This window comes from Acanthochromis polyacanthus, chromosome 19 (assembly GCF_021347895.1).
Source record: "Acanthochromis polyacanthus isolate Apoly-LR-REF ecotype Palm Island chromosome 19, KAUST_Apoly_ChrSc, whole genome shotgun sequence".
NCBI classification, from domain to species: domain Eukaryota; kingdom Metazoa; phylum Chordata; class Actinopteri; family Pomacentridae; genus Acanthochromis; species Acanthochromis polyacanthus.
Window position 1 is genome coordinate 7,197,738 of NC_067131.1, and position 20,317 is coordinate 7,218,054.

A 20,317-nucleotide genomic window follows, 5' to 3' on the forward strand; every position below is an offset into this window, starting at 1 on the left:
CAAGGTGCTGAATTGACTCAATGTCAGTTCTTAGTTCCGTGTTTCTGAAGAACAATGGAAATGAACTAAGACTCGTTCCTCTGCACACAACCGGTGTTTGCGCTGTCATTGAACTCAATTCATTCAGTCAGTTTATTGAAGCACTCTGTGACAACTCTGCTGAGATAGAAGCAGCCTTATGGTTCCCCGCGTGACACTATCACTGACAGCTACATACAACACTGCACTGTCATGTTGACATCGATTGACTGCTGGTGAGGCGCAGTGTTTGTTTATAGGGAGCTACAAGAGGCAGCTGTAAATTTAGGAGGCAACGGATGATGTAAACGCAAATCTTTTTCATTTTTATCCGCACTGACATTTAGAATGGCAATTACCATGTCATTGTTAAGATTAATTTAATGACATTTGCTTTTGACTTGGATAGCTAACTGTAGTATCAGTTAATACAGGGAGAAAGAGAGACAGGATGGCACATGATAGCAGTGTTTTAGCTCTAATGGAGCGCAGGATGTCATACTTACATGGCATCTAGTCGAGAAGGTTTTATATTTCCATCAAACAGATGGTACCATCTATTATATTATTTATAGTCATGTAGTGACACCATTTTGGTTGAGACTAAATATTTCTGTGTTTTGTCCAGACATTCATGGTCTCCAGAGGATGACTCCTACTGGTCTTTGCTGAGGTTGGCATTTGTTGCTTCAAGTAAAACATCTCAACAACCACTGGAAGGATTACTAAGAACTCTAGCAAAGACACTATTTTGTTTGTTGGTGAACACAAGAAAAATTATAATTTTAATAGCAAAGCAGCTAGCAAGGCTGCATTAAAAAAAAAGCCATGTATTAAACAACATACATCTTTATATTCTGACTTAAATTGGACACTGAGCCACTCAGGTCAGATCCCCAAAAATGAATCTGTATATCAGAATAGCTAACTCAGTTCCCAAAAACTACATATTCTATGACATACTAGTAACCACTAACCATGTCCATTACAGAGCACTTGCAGTGAGAATCCATTTGGGGGGAAAAAAAGGCATAACAAACCCATAGACAGTTGTGATTTGATATCCAGGGCCACTGATTTATGGAAATATTGTCCTCTTTTATTATGCGAAGGAGACATTTAAAAAGAAGTATGCACACTTGCCGCCTCCCGGCAAATGAAAGTGTGTCAAGAGGGAAGGAAAATATACACATTATTCCTGGCTGAAATGACAAATGAGATGGGGATAGAGTGTGTTGTAAATACATTCCTCCTGGAGAGAAGGAGCTAGCTCATAGCTCTCTCCCAACAAAGCCTCTGGAAATCCTCTCAATTAAGCGATGCATTTCCCTATGCTTTGAGGAGAGAGAGGGTGAGGCATAATGGCTGAGCACAAATCACCGAGAGCCTATTGAAATAGCTGCCAGTTAACTATGTAATATTACCACTGCTGAAATGCTTCACCCTTTATCCCTTTTCAATTGCAAGGCTAGATACTGAGTGTGCACTGGGTATTCTTGATAAGTGAATTATACCATTGATAAAACTTTTTATTCCCACCTCACAAGATTGGAGTGACCGGACTTATTGCAATGCAATAAGCAGGTTAGAGTCATTTTATATATATATATATATATATATATATATATATATAGTACTGAACCCCCTTAGGACCTCTTCAACTTTAATCGTAAAGCAATAAAAGTTGAAGAGGAGGATGTAATAAAGCTGGGGCACTCATCAAACAAAACATTTTAATGTCAAAAGTGAAAACTAAAATGCTAAATTCTTGTACAGTGAGCACAATATAAATACGATTTGCAGTAATCCCCACAGTGTTTATCATAGCAGTTGGCTTTCCAATGACTCCTATACCTTTTAATTATCTATGATGGAATTCACAAAAACGATCATGCATTTTGAATCTTTCATAGTCTTATTATAGGTTTTCTGGAAACATGACAACAACTGCAGCAGCTTCAATTGTCAGTTTGGGTAAAGTTTTGAAAATCAAATTTGAAACCCAACAATTCCCTTCGAGCAAGAATGTGCTGAAAGTAGAAAAAGAAAAAAAAAAATCAAATTTAACAGGAAGAAACCTCCAACAGAACCAGGCTCAGGGAGAGCAGCCATCTGCCTGGACTGGCTGGGGTTAGAAAAAAGCAGGAGGAGAAAAGAAGAGCAGTGAGAAACAGAAAAAAAAAAAAAAAAGAGAGAGAACACAAACACTGGATAGGTTGGTGAGGCCAGTAAGTGGTGATCATTTAGTGTAGATGTGCTTTTCTGGTCCTAATATTTGTCTTATAGCCACTAGGACAACTTGAATACACAGTCGATCCACATTCAACTAATTGCGCAATCACTGATACGTATGGGGGGTTGTAGTAAAGGTGGAGGGGTCATTAATACTTAAACAACATGCCACTTTCATAGAAGACTTGTTGACATGTCAGAGCAGAGAAAACGCTGCTGTAAATAATTAAATGCTGGTTGAATTGCCTTTCAAACCTGCTGGTAGTGCGCATGCTAACTCACTGCCTTCCTGTTGTTCAGCATGTACTCGTAGCCATTGATTGGTAATAAGGCACAGCTGTTCAGTTAGTAGCCACTAATCATCATTAATCTCCCTATACACCCCTTTAACTATACATGGAATCAATGGAAACTATAAATTTCCACAGTGTAGACGTTCATGCCCCCACATAGGGATCCAAACAATCACTAGCACTGAAAAAAGGCTTTAATGAACCCCCTCATGCTTTTGTTTTTGTAAGCAGAGTATGGCGGTAATGGTCCTTAAAGAGAGTGGGGTATAGTCGAGTCTGGAGGGGAAATGGAAAAAGAACAGCAAAAGAGGTGAAACCATGAGAGAAAACAACATTGCTATCATAGTAAAACTTGCATTTTTATTGAATATTACTCAATTTCTTTCTGTGTTTGGAGGGCAATATATCATCCAGACAGCAAGTATGTGGTCAAATGAAGGTCCTATAGTGCACATACCTTGCAACAGACCTTGTGGTAACACACACACAACAATCGGTTATTGGTTTTCATCAGGACTGAATGGATTCTTTGAGTATGTACACATACAAGGACAAAGGGGAGCTCAAGTGGGTGAGAGAAGAAGTAAAAAAGGATATGAAATAAACTGCACAATGAGTATCCATTTATTATCTGTGTAATCATGATTTTTCACAGCTTTAGCACACTTTTGCTCATTTCTGATCCTTTAGGACATTGGTTCTGTCGAGGGTTACACAAACAAAAGCAATTATTTGTTTTGTTTATTGCTGAGCCATTAAGAAGCAGCATAGGACTGTGAACTTTGGTAGTGGGTGAATTACCAACATATTAATGAGACATTTTAGAGTCTGACGAAACATGTTAAAACTACCCACGAGCAACGGCACTACAAGTGGTCTCTTACGACTGCTTTTCCCCAAATCAAACTCTGAGGCAAAAGATGTCATTCAGTGTTCCTAATTAGGGCGAGAGAGCTCCATAAACCCCGACTTTCTTGAGATAAAAACACCTTCAAACAACAGATGCTACAGTTGGTGCATTTCTCCTCAGGCAGACACCCACTCACAAAGTGTCAGCAGAATAGGAGAGCAGAGGATTATGAGCCACCTGGGGCAAACACTTCAAAAAAGGTCCCACAAGCTGGTTTTATGGTAGAGGCAACAGGGCCGATGTGTGCACTTCACTTGCCAAATGTGCAAAGGACAGTTCAGCAAATGAAAGTACAACGGTGTTACTTTACAGCAGCTTTGAGCCACCGGGGAACAAATGACAGCTGGAAACAAAAAAACAAAACACAGATTCTCAAAATATGGGCTAATAAAAAAACTACAAGATGGAATTAAGAGCAGGGAAAGTCATGAGATTTCCTTCCAGTTAGAAAACGAATCCTGCAGTACCTCAGCACCACACAATAGGTAATGAAGATTATTAAAGACTATTTCCTCAAACTGCTTGCCTCAATAGCTCTTCATGGCAGAATGATTGCTATCACACAACTTTACATTAGCTAAGTTATTCCAGCCACACAGAGAGTAATGCACATATTACTAACCTAATTAAAGCATAATTTAATTTAAAGCTGCTGTGCAACAGATAATTATACTCTGACTTAATGGTTCAAACTCTGATCATTAATTTGGAGGCAAAATGCATTAAATCTGTCAAGCGCAGAAAGCTGACAAAAACCTGTCAGGCAAAATTAAACATAAAAAATATAATTAGCTTACTTACGTGACAGTATTACGCTGCAGCTGTGTGGGAAAAAAGTTTTCAAATGGAGAAAATTTTAGCAAGACCTTCAGCAAGTTGTAGAAAATCAGAATTCACGGCTGCGGAAGCGGGACAAAGCCGGCATCTGTGGTTTGTTTGCTCATCAATGCAGCTCCGCCATTCTTCAAATATGGGTCACATTCCAGATTCATGCGTTTGGTTTTGAAATGGGAAATGCTCAGTTGGTTAGCAGACACATTATGCAAATGAGACTGCATTAGCGTGTGTATATATGTAAGTCATTCCATGGAATAACATGTGCTGATAACACAGCGCTCCTGCTAGCTGATAACGAAGAGGCTGCTGTGATGGCTGTCAATCAAGCCAAGCAGAAAGCTTCATTACTTAGCGTTCAGTTGAAGTGGGGAAACACATACAGATTGTCGGTTTGTTTTGGATTTTTGAAATGTGCAAACACCCGCATCTATTTTCAGCATCTCTCGCCGTAGACAGAAATAATGAGGGAGGCATCAATTTTTTTTAAAAATACATACATTTGAAAGTTTATTCAGAAGTCATGTCAGTAGTGAATTGGGAACAGTCAATATTATTGTAATTCAAGGTTACAGCAATCTAGGACAAGGTCTGAACAACGATAATGCGATGGGAGTTAGTCGTATGTGCACTCCAAAATTCTTTACCAATAAAATCCATGATAGGTTCTCACATACCAACTCTGTCAAGTCCCTGTCAATTCAAAACCTGCAAGCCCTTTTTTGTTGCATATAAATGCCACTTAACCTAATGATACGTTAATACAAAAAGAGTCATGATCAAATCACATACAAAAAAAAACCTGAAATAAAATAAAATCATATATACAAACCTCTGTACATAGTGGGAATATGAATAAAAGAGACAGGCATTATACTTTAATGGGCTATTTGCTCTCATATACTTGAGAGGGGGTCAGTATTGGAAAGCTGTTGGTCCAAGCTTATCTGTCTGAGCACAATCTCATGTCATGATAAAATCTGAAGTGGCACGGTGTCGGTCGCAGACAGCCTCTAAAAACTCAGGGACTACTCATCCGTGCGACGCGCTCCCTGTTGCAGACTGCATCATCGTCAAACAGAAAGCAAAAGAATAAAGAAAGAAAAAAGATAACAGGGGGCGGGCTGCGGTGAGGTATTCATCTTGTCAAGCCGGGACAGGGAGCGAGGAATGTGTGGGTAAAAAAAACAAAAAAACAACAACCACTTTTCTTGGGGAGAACGGTAACTGTCGATGTTGTTTTTGTTGTGTTGTCAGTGTGCTGTTTGGTCCTACTGTCAAGCGTCTTTGTTTACTGTACAATTCCTGAATCGATGGAGGCCTGTTTCCTGGTGGTCTTGGGAGGAGGTGGAGGAGGGGTCTTGCTGGGCAGTGGAGGTGGAACGTGCTGCGAACAGACAGAAGAGTGAACGTGGAATCTTGCTTTTCACGATTAAAATCTCAAATCAACAGAGACGTACAGAATTTACATGCTAGCTTTCATGAGGACACTTTGAAGTTTTGCTGATGTCCTAAATGATTCCAGCCAGAGTTTAGGGTGTCTAGAAGAAGAATTAACTTTAATGCAACAATTCATCTACTAATTGTTTTCTATTTTGTTAATAAAAGATGCCTATTAGCTAAGAAACACATCCAGAACACTTTTATGCATATGCAAAAACTACAGATTGGAAATCATGGCTGGAGATCTTCTGGTGCCTTAAGATACAGTGCCTATCGTAAGCATTCACCCCCTTAACAAAAAAAAATGATAGGAAAAAACTCTTTAATGTCAAAGTGAAAACAGATTTCTATAAAGTAATGTTAATGAAAGAAAATTATATAAATAAAAATAATTGTTTGCATAATTATTCACCCCTTTTTAATTTAATGGTCTAATTCAATAGAGGTCCATCAAATTGTTGCCAATAGTCTCACAATTAGTGAAATGAAGATCACCTGAGTGGTGTGGGTGTGTTTCAAGTGATTGAGTTGTAAAACACCTGTGTCTGAAGGGTCCAGAGAGTGGTTGATCAGTATTCCTGGCTACCATTACACCATAGGAAACTAGCGAGAGAAGCCACCAAGACCCCTACAACTAAACTCTGAAGGAGTTACAAGCTTCAGCTGCTGAGATGGGAGAGACTGTGCATGTAGCAACTGCTGCCCGGGTTCTTCACCGGTCAAAGCTTTATGGGAGAGTGGCAATGAGAAAGCCACTGTTGAAGAAAAGTCATATTAGATCTCGACTAGAGTTTGCAAAAAGCACGTGGAAGACTCCATGGTCAAGTGGAAGAAGATTCTTCGGTCTGATGAGACCGAAATTGAGCGTTTTGGCCATCAGACAAGACGTCATGTTTGGCGGAAACCAAACACTGCACATCACCAAAACACACCATCCCCACGGTGAAGCATGGTGGTGGCAGCATCACGCTGTGGGGATGTTTCTCAGCAACTGCACCTGTAATGCTTGTAAAGATAGAGGGCAGAATGAATGCTGCAAAATACACTGAAATCCAGGGGGACAATCTTTTTCAGTCTGCAAGAGAACTACGTCTTGGGAGAAGATTTATTTTCCAGCAAGACAATGATCCAAAACATACTGCAAAAGCTACACAGGAATGGTTAAAAAAAGAACCAGGTAAATGTTCTGGAGTGGCCGAGTCAAATCCCAGACCTCAATCCTATAGAGAATTTGTGGCTGGACTTGAAAAGGGCTGTTCATGCCCGATACCCACACAACCTGATGGAGCTTGAGCAGTTTTGCAAAGAAGAATGGAGCAAAATTGCAGTGGGCAGATGTGCAACACTGATTGAGACCTATCCATACAGACTCACTGCTGTGATTGCAGCCAAAGGTGCATCTACTAAATACTGACTTGAAGGGGTGAATAATTATGCAAACAATTATTTTCATTTATTTAATTTCTTTCATTAACATTACTTTATAGAAATCTGTTTTCACTTTGATATTAAAGAGTTTTTTCCAATCATTTTTTTTTTTAAAAGAGCTAAATTTTATTGACCATGATTGATTTATGAAAGCAATAAAAGGGTAAAACATCAAAGGGGGTGAATACTTATGATAGGCACTGTAAATAGAAGGTGAGCATAATGTTTTACTCAACCCAGACAGAAAATGTCTCAGCTGTTTAAGCTTTTCCCTCCACCTGTGTGTCCTTCACCAAGCACCTGAACTCACCAAGGAGACAACAGACCAGGAGTAATGCTCATCAATGACCTTACCTTTGCCTCCATCAAAGACTGTAAATGAAGAATGGCTGTCACTCAGCCACAGAACATCTGCTCTCACTACATTACTGTCAGTCTGCCGCCACACTGCAAGCCTGCGCTCTGTTTTACTACCTGTCTATGGGCCGTGACAGTGGATAAATAAGATTAGTTAACGGAGTGGCGAAGCGAGAGGACGACTCGAGTAGAAGTCGGCGAGTGTGGAGAGACCAGCCGCCGATTAACAGCGGGAGAGCTTCTGATGGATGTGAGAGGTAAAGTAATCATCCAATCAATCACGTCTGAGCGCCGGGCCAACTGTGGGGACGAGTATAAATAACAGCAGGGCGGACAGGCAGGTATAGGCCCTTGCTGCTGACTGACTGATGCCTACACTCTTCTGTGACACAAAAATGGATGAAGATGTGAGTGTAAAACATGCATGCTCGCAGATATGAACACATTAGGACAGGAAGTACAAAAGTTGGGGATAGTGGAGGAGGTTTGACCCAAATGTCAAGTGTGTGTAGCGGTCGCTTGTTTCATTACAAGTGCCATGCATCATTAAGGAGCTCCTCTCAGCCCTAATTAAAACACCTACTCTTTGATGTGGCGGGGGTGGTGAAGGTGTCGAGGGACTCGTCAAGTCTTGATTATCTAGCAGGTTGCCGTAATCAGCTGTGCTGCTTTTCACAGGCAGTGGAGGAGGGGTCTCACCCTTGTCAGAGCAGCCCATCCCGTTCAGCTCCAGACCTGTAAAAGAGGGCGTTCATCAGCTCACATTCATCATCAAAGCACATCGGCATTTCTTAAATAGAAGGGATGGGACCCAAAATAGAGCACAGGGCCCATTTCAGCCTATAACTGAGACTAATTCATTCTTTGAAGTGCAATAATAACAAAACAAGAACACTACTGCACAGGGTGACAAACAGACTTTAAACATCACGATAAGCACTATATGGTTGTATAATGTCTCCTTTAGCTCTGAAGAAGCTATTAAAATGCTCGTAAATGTGCCTTAAAGTGGCTGTAACTGATGTATTACATGAGGAACGTGTCAAACGACAATGTCAAAGGGAAGTCTTGTAGTAACAAACGTACAGAGAAGTGTCAGCTAAATCTGCAGATCCCCTTGACTTCATGGAGCTTTACAGCAAGTTTTAGCTCCGGTCTGCAACTTTTCTGTTTTGGTTCAATCTCCCTGCTCTTATAATGTCATTGTGAGCTGCAACGGGCAGCTGTTATCAGCAAAAAAGCTCTAAAAATGCAGTCTACAGTATGTTTAAGGAAGTAAATAGCAGACAAGACACAGATAGAAACGAGCTGGCGAACATTTAGAAGGCAAGGAGACAAATATTTTCACAACAATGGAGGTAAAGGAGAGCAAATACTGGACTTTTGTTTGTTATGCAGCCAGAAACGCACCTTAAAATGCATGATGATGTTGCTCTGTAACTGCTGGAAACATTAGCTAACAAATTTGCGATATCATCTTGAAAATCGATGGTAGTGAGAGAAAGTCTGATTGCTCTTACTGGACACAGTGTGTAGGCTAAAGGAGAGTTTGCTCCTTGGTGTAATGGGTGGAGGTCCTGGCGAGGAGGAGGAGTTGCAGGATGAAGAAGGGGGTCCAGGAGACACAGAAAGACGACGATCTACACCCATCTGGTTGAGAACCTGACTCTTTGGTCTCTGAGGCCGTAGAGGACTGATCTGTGGGATCATTCACGGAGAAAAAATAAAGAGATTGAATGATAGCTGAGCTAAAACAACTAAAATTATACATGTGGAAAAAAAGAACAAAATTTACTGAGTGGCAAATGAGTTCAGACTCTGGTGAAATACATCAGAAGATCAATAAAATATCATTTTAAGGAGAAAATTAGTTTCACATCTCCTCGGGGACTGCTGTGTGCATATCCGCACTCATATTAGGTCGACTATTTGTATTCCTAAAGGAGAAACCATTTGGATAAATGTGCTCGTTGGGTTGCAGTATGTTATTTGTGGTTACAAATAATTGTTTGCATGCAAGACCGTGTTCTCCCCATTTTTATTATGGCTGGAATTTGAATATGAAAAGATATATCCTCAGGGCTTTTCCACACTGCAGGCTACATTAACAAACAACTTTGTAATTGGCCAAACTCAGCCAGTCACAAGGGAGGCACACAAAACAACAACACTCTTCATTCAGGGATGTTATTTTTCTCCAGCATGTGGAAATTGAATTTTATGTTAAGGATGAAATAAGCAATTTCTTGATTTTTGTGTTCCAGATTAGGCTGTAAAATGCGGCAACAGTTCGGCGATCACCAGAGACCCCTTGGTGCTCTAGCCTTGACCCTTGAGGCATAAGGCTCCCATCCCAAGCCAGACGGCTCCACCACTGCCAGGGGTCTCCTTTGGATTCCATTCCTGCCCTTATCTTAATGCTGTTAGCCAGAGAGCATTCCCACTGGGCATGCAGAACACGAGGATACCTGTCTGTTGTAATGGATGCAACAGCGGTAAAGAGGGACATGAGCATAACAGAGAGAGGAAAGACGATAAAGGTACATAGAGCCAAAGGAGAACTGGGGTGAGCAGATGAGGGGTAGGCATGCGAGTCACATATTATAGAAAGAAGAAGGTAGATGATGATGAAGGAAATAAAAATGAGTCTGAAAGACCATACTAGAGATACTTCTGATTATTGTTATTCAGAAACTTCGTGACAGTAAAGACAAAAGAATCTAACTATAGAAAAGCTCTACAAAGCACAACAGGGGTCTCCATCTGTTCTATGGCACATTAATATGTGTATAACGTATGGCGTCTTGTTCTGAACATTTACAGTGAATTTAAATACAATTTTGAAGGACACAGTACATAATAGAATTACAAGAGAATGAGAACAGTTAGGGAGAGCAGTGGAAAACAAGCAGAAAGAACGCAATGGAGAAGAGAATCAAAGTGACCAAAACAGAAGATCAGCAAAGTAAAACAGTACCGTCTCTGAGAGTATGACGGCTTCAGCGGGCTGCAGAGGAATCTCCGTCGCCTTCAGCTCTTTGTCAAAGATCTCCTGGTGCTTGCTGTTCCTCTTCTCCTTCTTCTTTTCTTTGCGTTCCCTCTCAGGTTCGTCCCGGTCTAGTTTGTCCTGAGACTTGGTGTGCAGCTTCTTTGGCAAGAGAGGCTCCAGGGCAAAACTGAAAAGAACACAGCATGGCAATGATCCAGTCAAACTAAATTCTAACACAGCCATCAATGACTTCATCAACCAATGAGATTCTTAACTGTACATAGAAATGAAGAAACAGTCCTTAAATAGGAGTACAAGACGTGGAATAATCAAACAACACTGCTGTGTTTTCTTTGCTCCTGTCTCGTCAACCCCCAGGCATCAACGTAAAATGGTACAGAGGACCTTAAAAACAAAAATGTCCTCATTGAAACAACTGCTATAAAATTATTATATAGTAATGTTGTTTTTCAGCATCAGTCTGGATCAATAGTAACAAATATTCATTCATTCATAGGATTTTGGTACTTTAAATGACACGGTTTACATAACATGACTGTTGCTTTTTATGGGGAAAAAAAAAGCCAACAAAAAATGAATTATTTTCCATATAATTAGTGCTAAATGGATTTTCTGAGTATCTCAGTCTGGGATAAGTCAAGGATTAGCAACAACACTGATACTGATGCATTTTCATTTTTTTGTGCAGTGTCAGATTTTTAGTGAAAACTCACAATTAAATTATATATTATATAATAATTAAATTGTCCTTGTCAAATAAATATTTACAAAAATATTAGATAATATTATTTTCTTGTTTAAGTCAGTTTTTTTAACAAGCAGCTAACTTGTTTATAACTATCAAGTATTTTTCATTCATTCAGCATTTTAACTCTTAAGATACAGGTTTGTCTACATGATAGCACTGTTGTTTTAATGTAAAAACATAAAAATATACATTTTTTTCAAATATAAATTGCTAAGTACATAAGGAAAAAAGTTTAGGAGATGTCAACAATTGGCAACAACATTGATTCTCATGCATTATTCATTTTTAATGCAGTGAAACATTTTTAAGAAAAAGTCACACTCAGGACTTTAGAGGACAAAAATTACAAAAAATATTATCTGTTTACGCAACATTTACATAATGCCAGTACTGTTTTTGGCATTGCTTTTATGTTAAAAAACAAACAAAATTATGAAATGGATGGTCAGAGTTTTTTTTTTTAGATAGTAAATGTCTTGGATATGTCAGTGATCAGCAGAAACATTGATGTATTTTTTGTGGTATTAAGATTAAAGAATCCTATGTATTCACTTACAGAATACATACATTCTGATATTATTACTGCCACCCAACTATTTTAGTCACATACATTTATCCCTTTGGTCTTCAGTGTTCTACAAGACAACAAAGAGGAAAATAAAATATTTTGAATGTCCTCCACAGGCTAAATCTGAAAAATGGCCCAATCTGGTGAAAAAATAGTAAAAACCACTATTATAAAGTCAAGGTGCAAGAATAAAAGCCTATGAACATAGAATTCACGATTTCAGGTTGGAATGGCAGGGAGATCAGAAATATGCAGTTTTATTGGCTTTTGATGGAGACATTTATGTTCTTAAGGTCTTAAATGTAACTTATTTTGTGTGTCCGGCATATAACTGATGCATTTTGTAAGCTGAGGTTGAAATTTCAGGATTTCTCCAAAATATCTTTGCCCAAAAATGTATCTATGTGCACTAACAAAGTTCAAAATATCCAAAGAAATCAAAATGAAAAGGAGAAAAAGTCCCCAAGGTTGCATGAGGGTTAAAAATATAAATTAGTTAATAGCAGATTTGCTCATGACTTGTGCTGTCTTCAAAAAATCCTCTTTGATCTAAAACAAAACGATTTTCTACACCGTCTTATGAGGCATCAGTCTGGTTCTTCAAAGTAAAAAAAAAGAAAAAAGGATTCTTAGAAGACAGTTCTCCCAAAACAATATTTTAACTGCTAAAGTGACCAAACGCCAGACAGGATACATGGTATTTTATGCCCCCAAGAACTGTGAATCAGTGTTACCCATCTGAGCCGGGCCTGGAGGGAGAGTTGTCAGAGGAGATGGAGGTGACTGAGGCGACTGACAGTGGCCTCTGGGAGGAGGGCATGGTGAAGGAGCGCACCATGGAGTGAGGACGAGGCCCTCGCCGTTCGTCTGCTGCCGGCTGCAGAGGAAAAGAAAAACGGTATCACAGGGAAAGAAATATGCTCAAACGCTATGGACTGTTTTGGAATGATCTGTGCACCTTTATTTTTGGCTAAGGTGCTTAGAATGCATTAGCTGAACTAGCTTGTAGTGATTATACATTCAGGCTGTAGGTTGAAGGGTCCAGACTTTGATACCTGGGGAAAAAAAGTGTTGTAGCTGCTATTAAAATTACTCAAAATAGATAGCTGGTTGTTACAGGGAAACTGCAAGTGTTAAGGTCATTTGCAGTTTGATCTAAAGCTGATATATTGTACAAAAATTTACAGGAAAAGAAAGAAGTCTTGTGGTATTATTAATTTCAGCAGTGTGAACTCGCTGGAAGAAAAGTCTGGTAACAGTAGCTCTAACAATGAGCCCTTCTACATTTAAAGAGACTTTTCAAGCGAGGAAAGGGGCCATCACACATCTGATAGGATAACCTTATTATCACACCCTGGAAAGTGATGGCTTTTCCCTCGTTTGAAAGGTCATTCTCTTCTCCCTTTAACTCTGGCAAACGCCCCTTTACCTTGGGCAGAATTGAAGGAAAAAGCTTGACCAAGCAACAATTAAATCTGTAAAGGAAGACAGAGATGGGAGGTAGTCCCCAGCAGCAACCCACTGCATACCAGCTGACTTCAGCTAAAAGAAAAGCACAAGTGGGACATATGTGCTCTAAGTGCAGAGGAAGCTCAAATCGTAAATTTGTTGCAAGTTAGGGCTGCGGTTTTACAATCAGGTCTTAGAAATTTCATCAAATCCAGTCAAGTGTTGTGTTAACTTGCTTTATTGGCTGGTTCAAGAACCTGATTTTAAACTACTTGGCAGTGCTACGTGACACTGGAATATTGATCCAAACAGGAGGTACAGTTATTCTCATTTACCGTTGCAATGCCTGCTGACTTTGTATTAAACCTAGCTTTCTATGTCCATCTCTATTTTATTTCCAAGTGTCAATACTGCTCTTGCTTTTGGAAATTGATGAGAAAGAAAATGGAAGACAACAATTTTCTTCTAACGTTAAAGCAGGAAAACTGAGTTTTGAAATGGTGTCAATGAATATTCTGAATACACGATTTTCTGAGACTCTTGCCATCTTGTATCTATTATTTCTAACCTCACAAACAATATAAAATATTACAGTATGAACATTTTTAGATTATAGTGTAATAATGGGTATTTTTTCTGTGGTTGGAATAAAACAGCAAACAACAGGAAAATATGTGGCATGAAGCGGACTGAACAAGTGAACAGGAAGAGCATATTCCTACATAATAGATGTCTTACAGATATAACAATAATGTGTTAGTGCGTTACGAAACATCAGAGGAGAAACAGAATATCCATCTCCTAGAATTCTTCAGCCAAACAGTAGGAAAATAGAAGAAACAGCTCCAGAATCCATTAGCGCCCGTTAAAATTAGCACACTTGGATATCAAGCACTTTTCATCTAAAAAAGAGAACAAAACAGTTCAAGTACAGGAAAAAGCTCTTACCAGGGTCTTTACCCCATACTGTTTCTCCACCTTCTCCCGCAGCTGCTTGAAACAGGCCTCCAAGCGATCATGGAAAGGCCTCAGCGCCTCGGTAACCTTCTCTCCGTGGATGCGAACACCTTCAGCGAGATGTGGAATCTGTCGGAAACAGAACAGCAGCGTGAGACACCTTCATCTACAGGACCCCGGAGAGATGAAAGGTTAGCTGCCTGTCGAGTCTCCGTTCGCCAGAGGAATATATTACAGTCCTGTCACATACATTTAATTTAATGCACTTGACCCTCGACCCACTTTTTCAGCGCGAGCAGTGAGGGTGCATCAGTTTGTGCACAAAGAGGAAATATCACTGCAACCTTATCCAGGTGGAAGCTGTTGTTGCTATGACACTCCCCTCCCCCTCTCCTCCCACCAGCGACATCAACACATCGTACCACATGTATATTAAAAACGGCAATGAGAAAGCATCGCCCGACTACATGTATAGGCATGTGCTCTGTGTGATGGATGTTTTCTTCTCCATCTCTGACGCAAATAACGACGCAATGCACCAGCACACTGCTGCCTCTCACACTGTAGGAAGCTGATGAATAACAAAATCTAAACACATAACAGAGGCAGCTCAGGTAGAAGGAGAGAGAGAAGGAGCATGAGCAAAGGAAAGGAAGAGACTGCTGAAAACTAGTAATTAGGGAACCCCAGCACCACAGTCAGTGTCAGTAAGCTCTGCTGACTAAATCTGGCAAGAGAAGGAAGCGTCATCCCTTGGGGGGGAGCCAGCATTTGAGTGATTTTTTTCTCCTCTCTGCTAGTTGAAATCACAGGTTAAGTTGTTTTTATTGAGGTGTTGTTTCTGTGCTCCATGTCATCGTCAGCAGTGAAGAATTGCACAATAACGTGCTGGAAACAAGCAAAGACGTTACAGTCAGCTGCAGTAATAGCAGACCTCTTCTTTTCCATAGCAACTGTAAAAAAATATCCCCCTACCACCTCACTGCTATAAGTGAGAAATATTGTTAAAGGTGAAAGGAAAGCAGCTCATGCTTTTACGCTCATGAATAAGTAAAACAAAACAAAAAATAAACCATGTTAGAAGGGATTTAATTCAACGTTTACATATAAACTGATGCCGCTTAGACAACTGCAGAATACATATTGCGCCTCTTAAAGTACAGTAGCTTTTTTTGGCTAACAAATGCACCTGAGCCACAAGCAAATGGAATAAAGAATCTGCTCAGAGTACAAAGAAGTGTGTGAAGTATCTGGCAGGTGGGCCAGTTATAGAGAAGATTATGTGTGCGCTAACCTGAGATTTCCTGGAGCCTGCTTGTCTTTCTTCCTTTCCTCTCAGGGCAAACTGCCCCTCCATAACACCACTATAACAGGAACTGACTTCACTCAGCTGGCACACAACACCAGCTCGGTTTTGTGATGCAACCTTTTGTAAGAATCTCAAATGGTGTATGTTTTATTTACACACACTTCGACATAAGGTGGGCTTATTAACAGGGAGGAAAATCGCATTTCAATGCAGAAACATGCATGTGTAGTGTTGCTGGGTGAAAACTTAGCTCCTTTCAGGTTCTTAGCTATGTAAGACACTGCACTAGTACGTTAAACATCACAGTGAGCAGAGCGGTTGGGGAAAAAAAAAACATACTGAGCAAGTATCAGAGTAGCTATAATTCAGGATATTTCACTCTCTGAATGTTAGTTACTGTGCAGTGCTCCACAAAAACCAAAGCTCCGGCACAGGAAGATAAATGAGAGGAGGCTACAGACACCCTGCAAGGATTTCCCCTGATATTGAACACCTTCATCATCACTGCTGGGACCTCTTGGAGGAGAGTAGAGAGGAGAGGCTGAGAAAGCAAAGGTGAAGGGAAGGAAAAAGAAGCAGAAAGTGAGTGTGTGGGGGGGAAGGGTTCAGGAGTGAGAAAAGGGAGGATGGGGGTGGAGGAGTTAGGACGAAATGTTGTGAACAAAAAAGCAACGAAAAAAAAAACAGCGAGAGCGAAAGCTCAGGCAAGATTCACGTCTCCCAGGATACCCACATCTTTTTATAGACCTTAGGATGATTGAGTGCGACTGAGTGGCGGCATGGCAACAGAATTCTGCTTGGTGGCTGCATGGCGATAAGCTCATTGTGAAAGACACTTAGGCTCAAGGTTGCCAACACAGACAAACACACACACCCACATGTGGAGGTGTTCGCTAGTCTAATGGCATATGAGAACTTTTTAAAGAAGCTTTTATTCCTCTTGAGCATCCTAAACGAGACATCAATTTTATGATATGGGATATCAGTAAGAGGCTGAAGTGAATGCCACATAATTAGACACAGGAGACCTGGTGCTGCATTTGTAAAAAACAGTCTACAGTAAACAAGAGCACAAAAAAAGGAGTCACTAGACTTCCTGCAGAACCTAGATTATACTATGAAACATCTACACTTTCGGCTTTCTGTGGGAGGAAATTAAAAGTTAGAGTGTCAGGGATGCTGAAATATTTGACGGGATGGTGAGGAAACCAAAAGTTCTAAAGGGGATGTGAGCAGGTATAAAGATCCCACGTCACTGAAAATCTGATTTATAAACCAGATTATCGCCTAAAAACACAAATTCAGACTTTGCGATTTCATATGTGACAAACATAACGAACTAATGGCATCAACCTGCAAGCTGCACTTTCATTCATCATTGTTGTTCTTCAGCTTCCGATTCAAACATGTACGGCTGAATCACGCCAACATTTAAACTTGCAATTGTGCAGTTTAACAGTGTTTGAGCAGAATCTTAGGCGAGCTGGTGTGCTTGAGCTGCAGCCACTGCATGGAAACTTTTTAGATTCTCGAGAGCTCAGTGTAGAGTTACATTTAGGCCATTTTAATGCAGGAGAGGATTCTTTTCTTGGACGAAACCTCGAAATATGCATTTCATCCAAAAATGCAAGCAAACAAGGTCACATAAGTGGGCAGCATGAAATGATAGCATCCCAGCACAATGATCCAAAATACAACAGTGTTGAACATGCAAAAAAGTCAGATTAGTGTTTTTTCCCTGAAGTTAGTAGATTTTTGTTTTTCTGTGTTCACTAGATGTACAAGTAGGGAAACTGTTAGCTCCCAGTAACTTTGTATGGCACTGATTAAACTAGTAAATGATTTGACTTACTTAAAAGTGACCAATTACGAACAACTACTGCCACTGGTCAGGATTCAATAAGGATAGACATGAACACCAAATAATTTTCTGTAACTCAAAGCTAAATTTCTATACGTTTATGCCTCCTAATAAACAAAAAAATAATTAAATGCACCTTTAAATAAATAGATTCAGAACAAATGACGCCTAGATTATCTGGAATATCTGTTTTTTTCTGCATTTCCAGAACATAGAAATTTAAGGCTGATGCTTCCTTATTTACATTCTCGTTTCATAATTCCTTGTGAACCAAAACTTTTGAATAAAACATCCATCTTTCTCACTACATTTCCTTTTTTTTTCTTTATTTATGGACCACAGTGAATATAAATGAAGCCCCAGCCCCATTTCTAATTAGGCAAATGCCAGTATTATCAGATGACAAGAATAAAAGAAATGCCAATGTGGTTTAATATCAGCAGTGTCTCTTGGAGTCCATTGTTCTTAACTGCACTCTGTCACTCCATTCCTCTCTGATTTACAATGAGCAGACTTCTGAGCCACACCCTGGGGTGATGGAACAGCCAAAACTGGCTATGAGATGTCTGGTATTAAGGCTACGATGACATATTAGGACCTTTCCTGGGGGTCATAAAGGTCGCTGAGATGTACACAACCACTGGTGAGTCAGCCAGACTAATAAGCAGACAGACTCCTCTATATAAGATGAAGGGACCAACCAAAAGCCCAGGTAAAAGGCTTTATTAGAGGGCGTCATTAAGGAAAAAGAATAGTCACTGAAAGATTCTGTTTTTATGTCTGTGATTAGGCTGCTGATGCCCTGGTAAAAAATGCCCCTTAAGGTGTGTGATCCAATTTATTGATCATTGAGGTACCGTTTATAGACTGGATCATGCAGCAGTGAGGAGTTTCAGGTACTAATTTAGGCATCTGTCCAGACCGTTTACGAATTATAAATACAAACATCACTGAAAACACCTACTTTGTATTTGCCAGGGACCTTTTTTATAATGGCTAATTTCCTGATTTCCAGTTACTCATTTCCTCTCTAATTACCAGACGAGGACAATGGGTATTTCAGAATAACAGTGCACACTGGCTCATTTCTCCTCGTTTAGTTTGCTCACTGGAGCAGTCTCGCCTTCATTTGTCCCATTTAGACAGATTCAAGACGCGAGATAAACAAGCATGCTGGCTCTGGCAAGAAGACAGCTGATACCATTTCAAATCTGCCTTAGTCATCTCTTTAAAAGTTTGCTGTGAATGTGTTTGGCGTGGGCTCAGAACACAGACATTTTTTTTTTTTTGGCTTTCTCTGTGACATGCTTGTGTTGTGATCACACCAAACAACTACAATGGTTTCATTTCAAGTATGGAAATGATAGATACATGCTACCGGTAATTTAAACACACAAAGCACATTTTTAACTAGACAGTCACCAAGATGAAGCTATTCACTTACCTCATGCTTGGAGAGCTGTAGAAACCCTGCTAATTAGCAATGTGTAGTGGGTGGAGTAATATTTCAAATTGCAGTGTGATTTCTAGCACTATTTTGGGCCAAGTGAAATCTCTAATCGATGCTGAAAGAGTTTCGGCTCTTTGACATCTGAGCAGCAAACTGGAAACAACACAAAAGTAGTCACACTGACATTGCTGTTCTCTGCCAATGCTTCAAGATGGATATAAAAATAACTTATAGGTCTTAAAGGTAAAATCTAGTTGTGCACTCTAGCCTTGTCAGATATAAAGTATGTGTGATATTCACAACTTTCCTGGAGTGATGAAGCAGCGACATGTTTATTTATAGGTTACCTTCACCTGCTTCGTCAACTTTTACATCAGTGAGTGACTTCCTACACGTCCCCATGTTCACATAATGTGGATGTCTTCAGAAACGGATAGAAAACTAGACAAATATGGAAAATAGTCACTATAAAAAAGTTTTACTTCTAAGGCAAAGTGACTACTGTATATATTCAGCATTACAAATGACATCAAGCGGAAAGGCTTCATTGTCAAAAGCGGGGAAGCAATATAAGACTCACACAGTTCTGTGCGAATCATTGTGCCTTATGAAGACAAAAGGTTTCACAAACACAAAAGGAGCCTAACTTTTCAGATTTGGTGGAGTTCCGCCTGAGATGGAAAGCACAAAGTTGACCTATTTTACAACTGAGAGAGGAGCAACTATTGAAAATTCAATTAACATTTCTATCCTTGCATCTAGCGATAGGAGGCAGACAGAGAAACTTCTCGTATCTGTGCTCAATTCCTGGATGAACCACGAAGCAGGAAAACACGAATGACCCATAGTTTAGAGTTAAAAACGTAAAAGTTATTAAAGGAGCAAAACAAAACGTAAGAGTGGAGAATTTGAAAATCTAGGAAGGAGAAAGTTTCAGTTAGTAAAAAGACAGCCAGGGGTTTATTAATCAAAGATGGCCCACAAATGAGTTACAGAAAAGTCAAGTTTTGAAGTAAGCTGTGAAGTACATTCTCTGTCTGCTGTGTGTGCGCTTCTGTGAGGGTGCAAAGCTCGCAAAACCACCAATGCTGATCTCTTGCTGTGAAGTATCCTCGCAACTTCAGAATGTTTGCCTCAGCACTCTCCCTCACCATTATCTCCCCTGAACTCTTTAACACACTTTCTCCTGCTCACTTTAGTCACTGCCATTGGACACTCATGTCGGTGCACTTACAAGTTCTTCAAACGATATTATATTTTCAGCTGCAACCTAAGAGCGATTTTTTTTTGCAGCAAAAGCGCTTTAGAAGGTTTCGAGACACAAATGCTATAATATATAGAACAGAACAAGTATCCCTCAGCAGTTCGTCTCTCCACTGATATATATGAAGGATTTTCAGTGGTAAAAAGCACAGAGTGGTGTCTGCAGGTGTCCTACCTGGTGATGCAG

At 39.9% G+C, this 20,317-nt stretch overlaps 1 protein-coding gene across 4 annotated transcripts in view; it reads right to left on the reverse strand.

The window, feature by feature from the left end:
* Positions 1 to 4,767: 4,767 nt before the first annotated feature.
* Positions 4,768 to 20,317, reverse strand: part of dock1 (dedicator of cytokinesis 1) — a 195,380-nt gene continuing 179,830 nt past the window's right edge. For all 4 annotated transcript variants that reach the window (XM_051939303.1, XM_022194177.2, XM_051939305.1 and 1 more), the window contains 6 exons: positions 14,239 to 14,376; positions 12,576 to 12,718; positions 10,493 to 10,691; positions 9,036 to 9,213; positions 8,099 to 8,250; positions 4,768 to 5,674 (listed from right to left, as the gene is read on the reverse strand). In XM_051939303.1, coding sequence (XP_051795263.1) covers positions 5,579 to 5,674; positions 8,099 to 8,250; positions 9,036 to 9,213; positions 10,493 to 10,691; positions 12,576 to 12,718; positions 14,239 to 14,376 — 906 coding nt within the window. In that variant the 3' untranslated portion in view covers positions 4,768 to 5,578. The remainder of the gene's footprint in view (positions 5,675 to 8,098; positions 8,251 to 9,035; positions 9,214 to 10,492; positions 10,692 to 12,575; positions 12,719 to 14,238; positions 14,377 to 20,317) is intronic.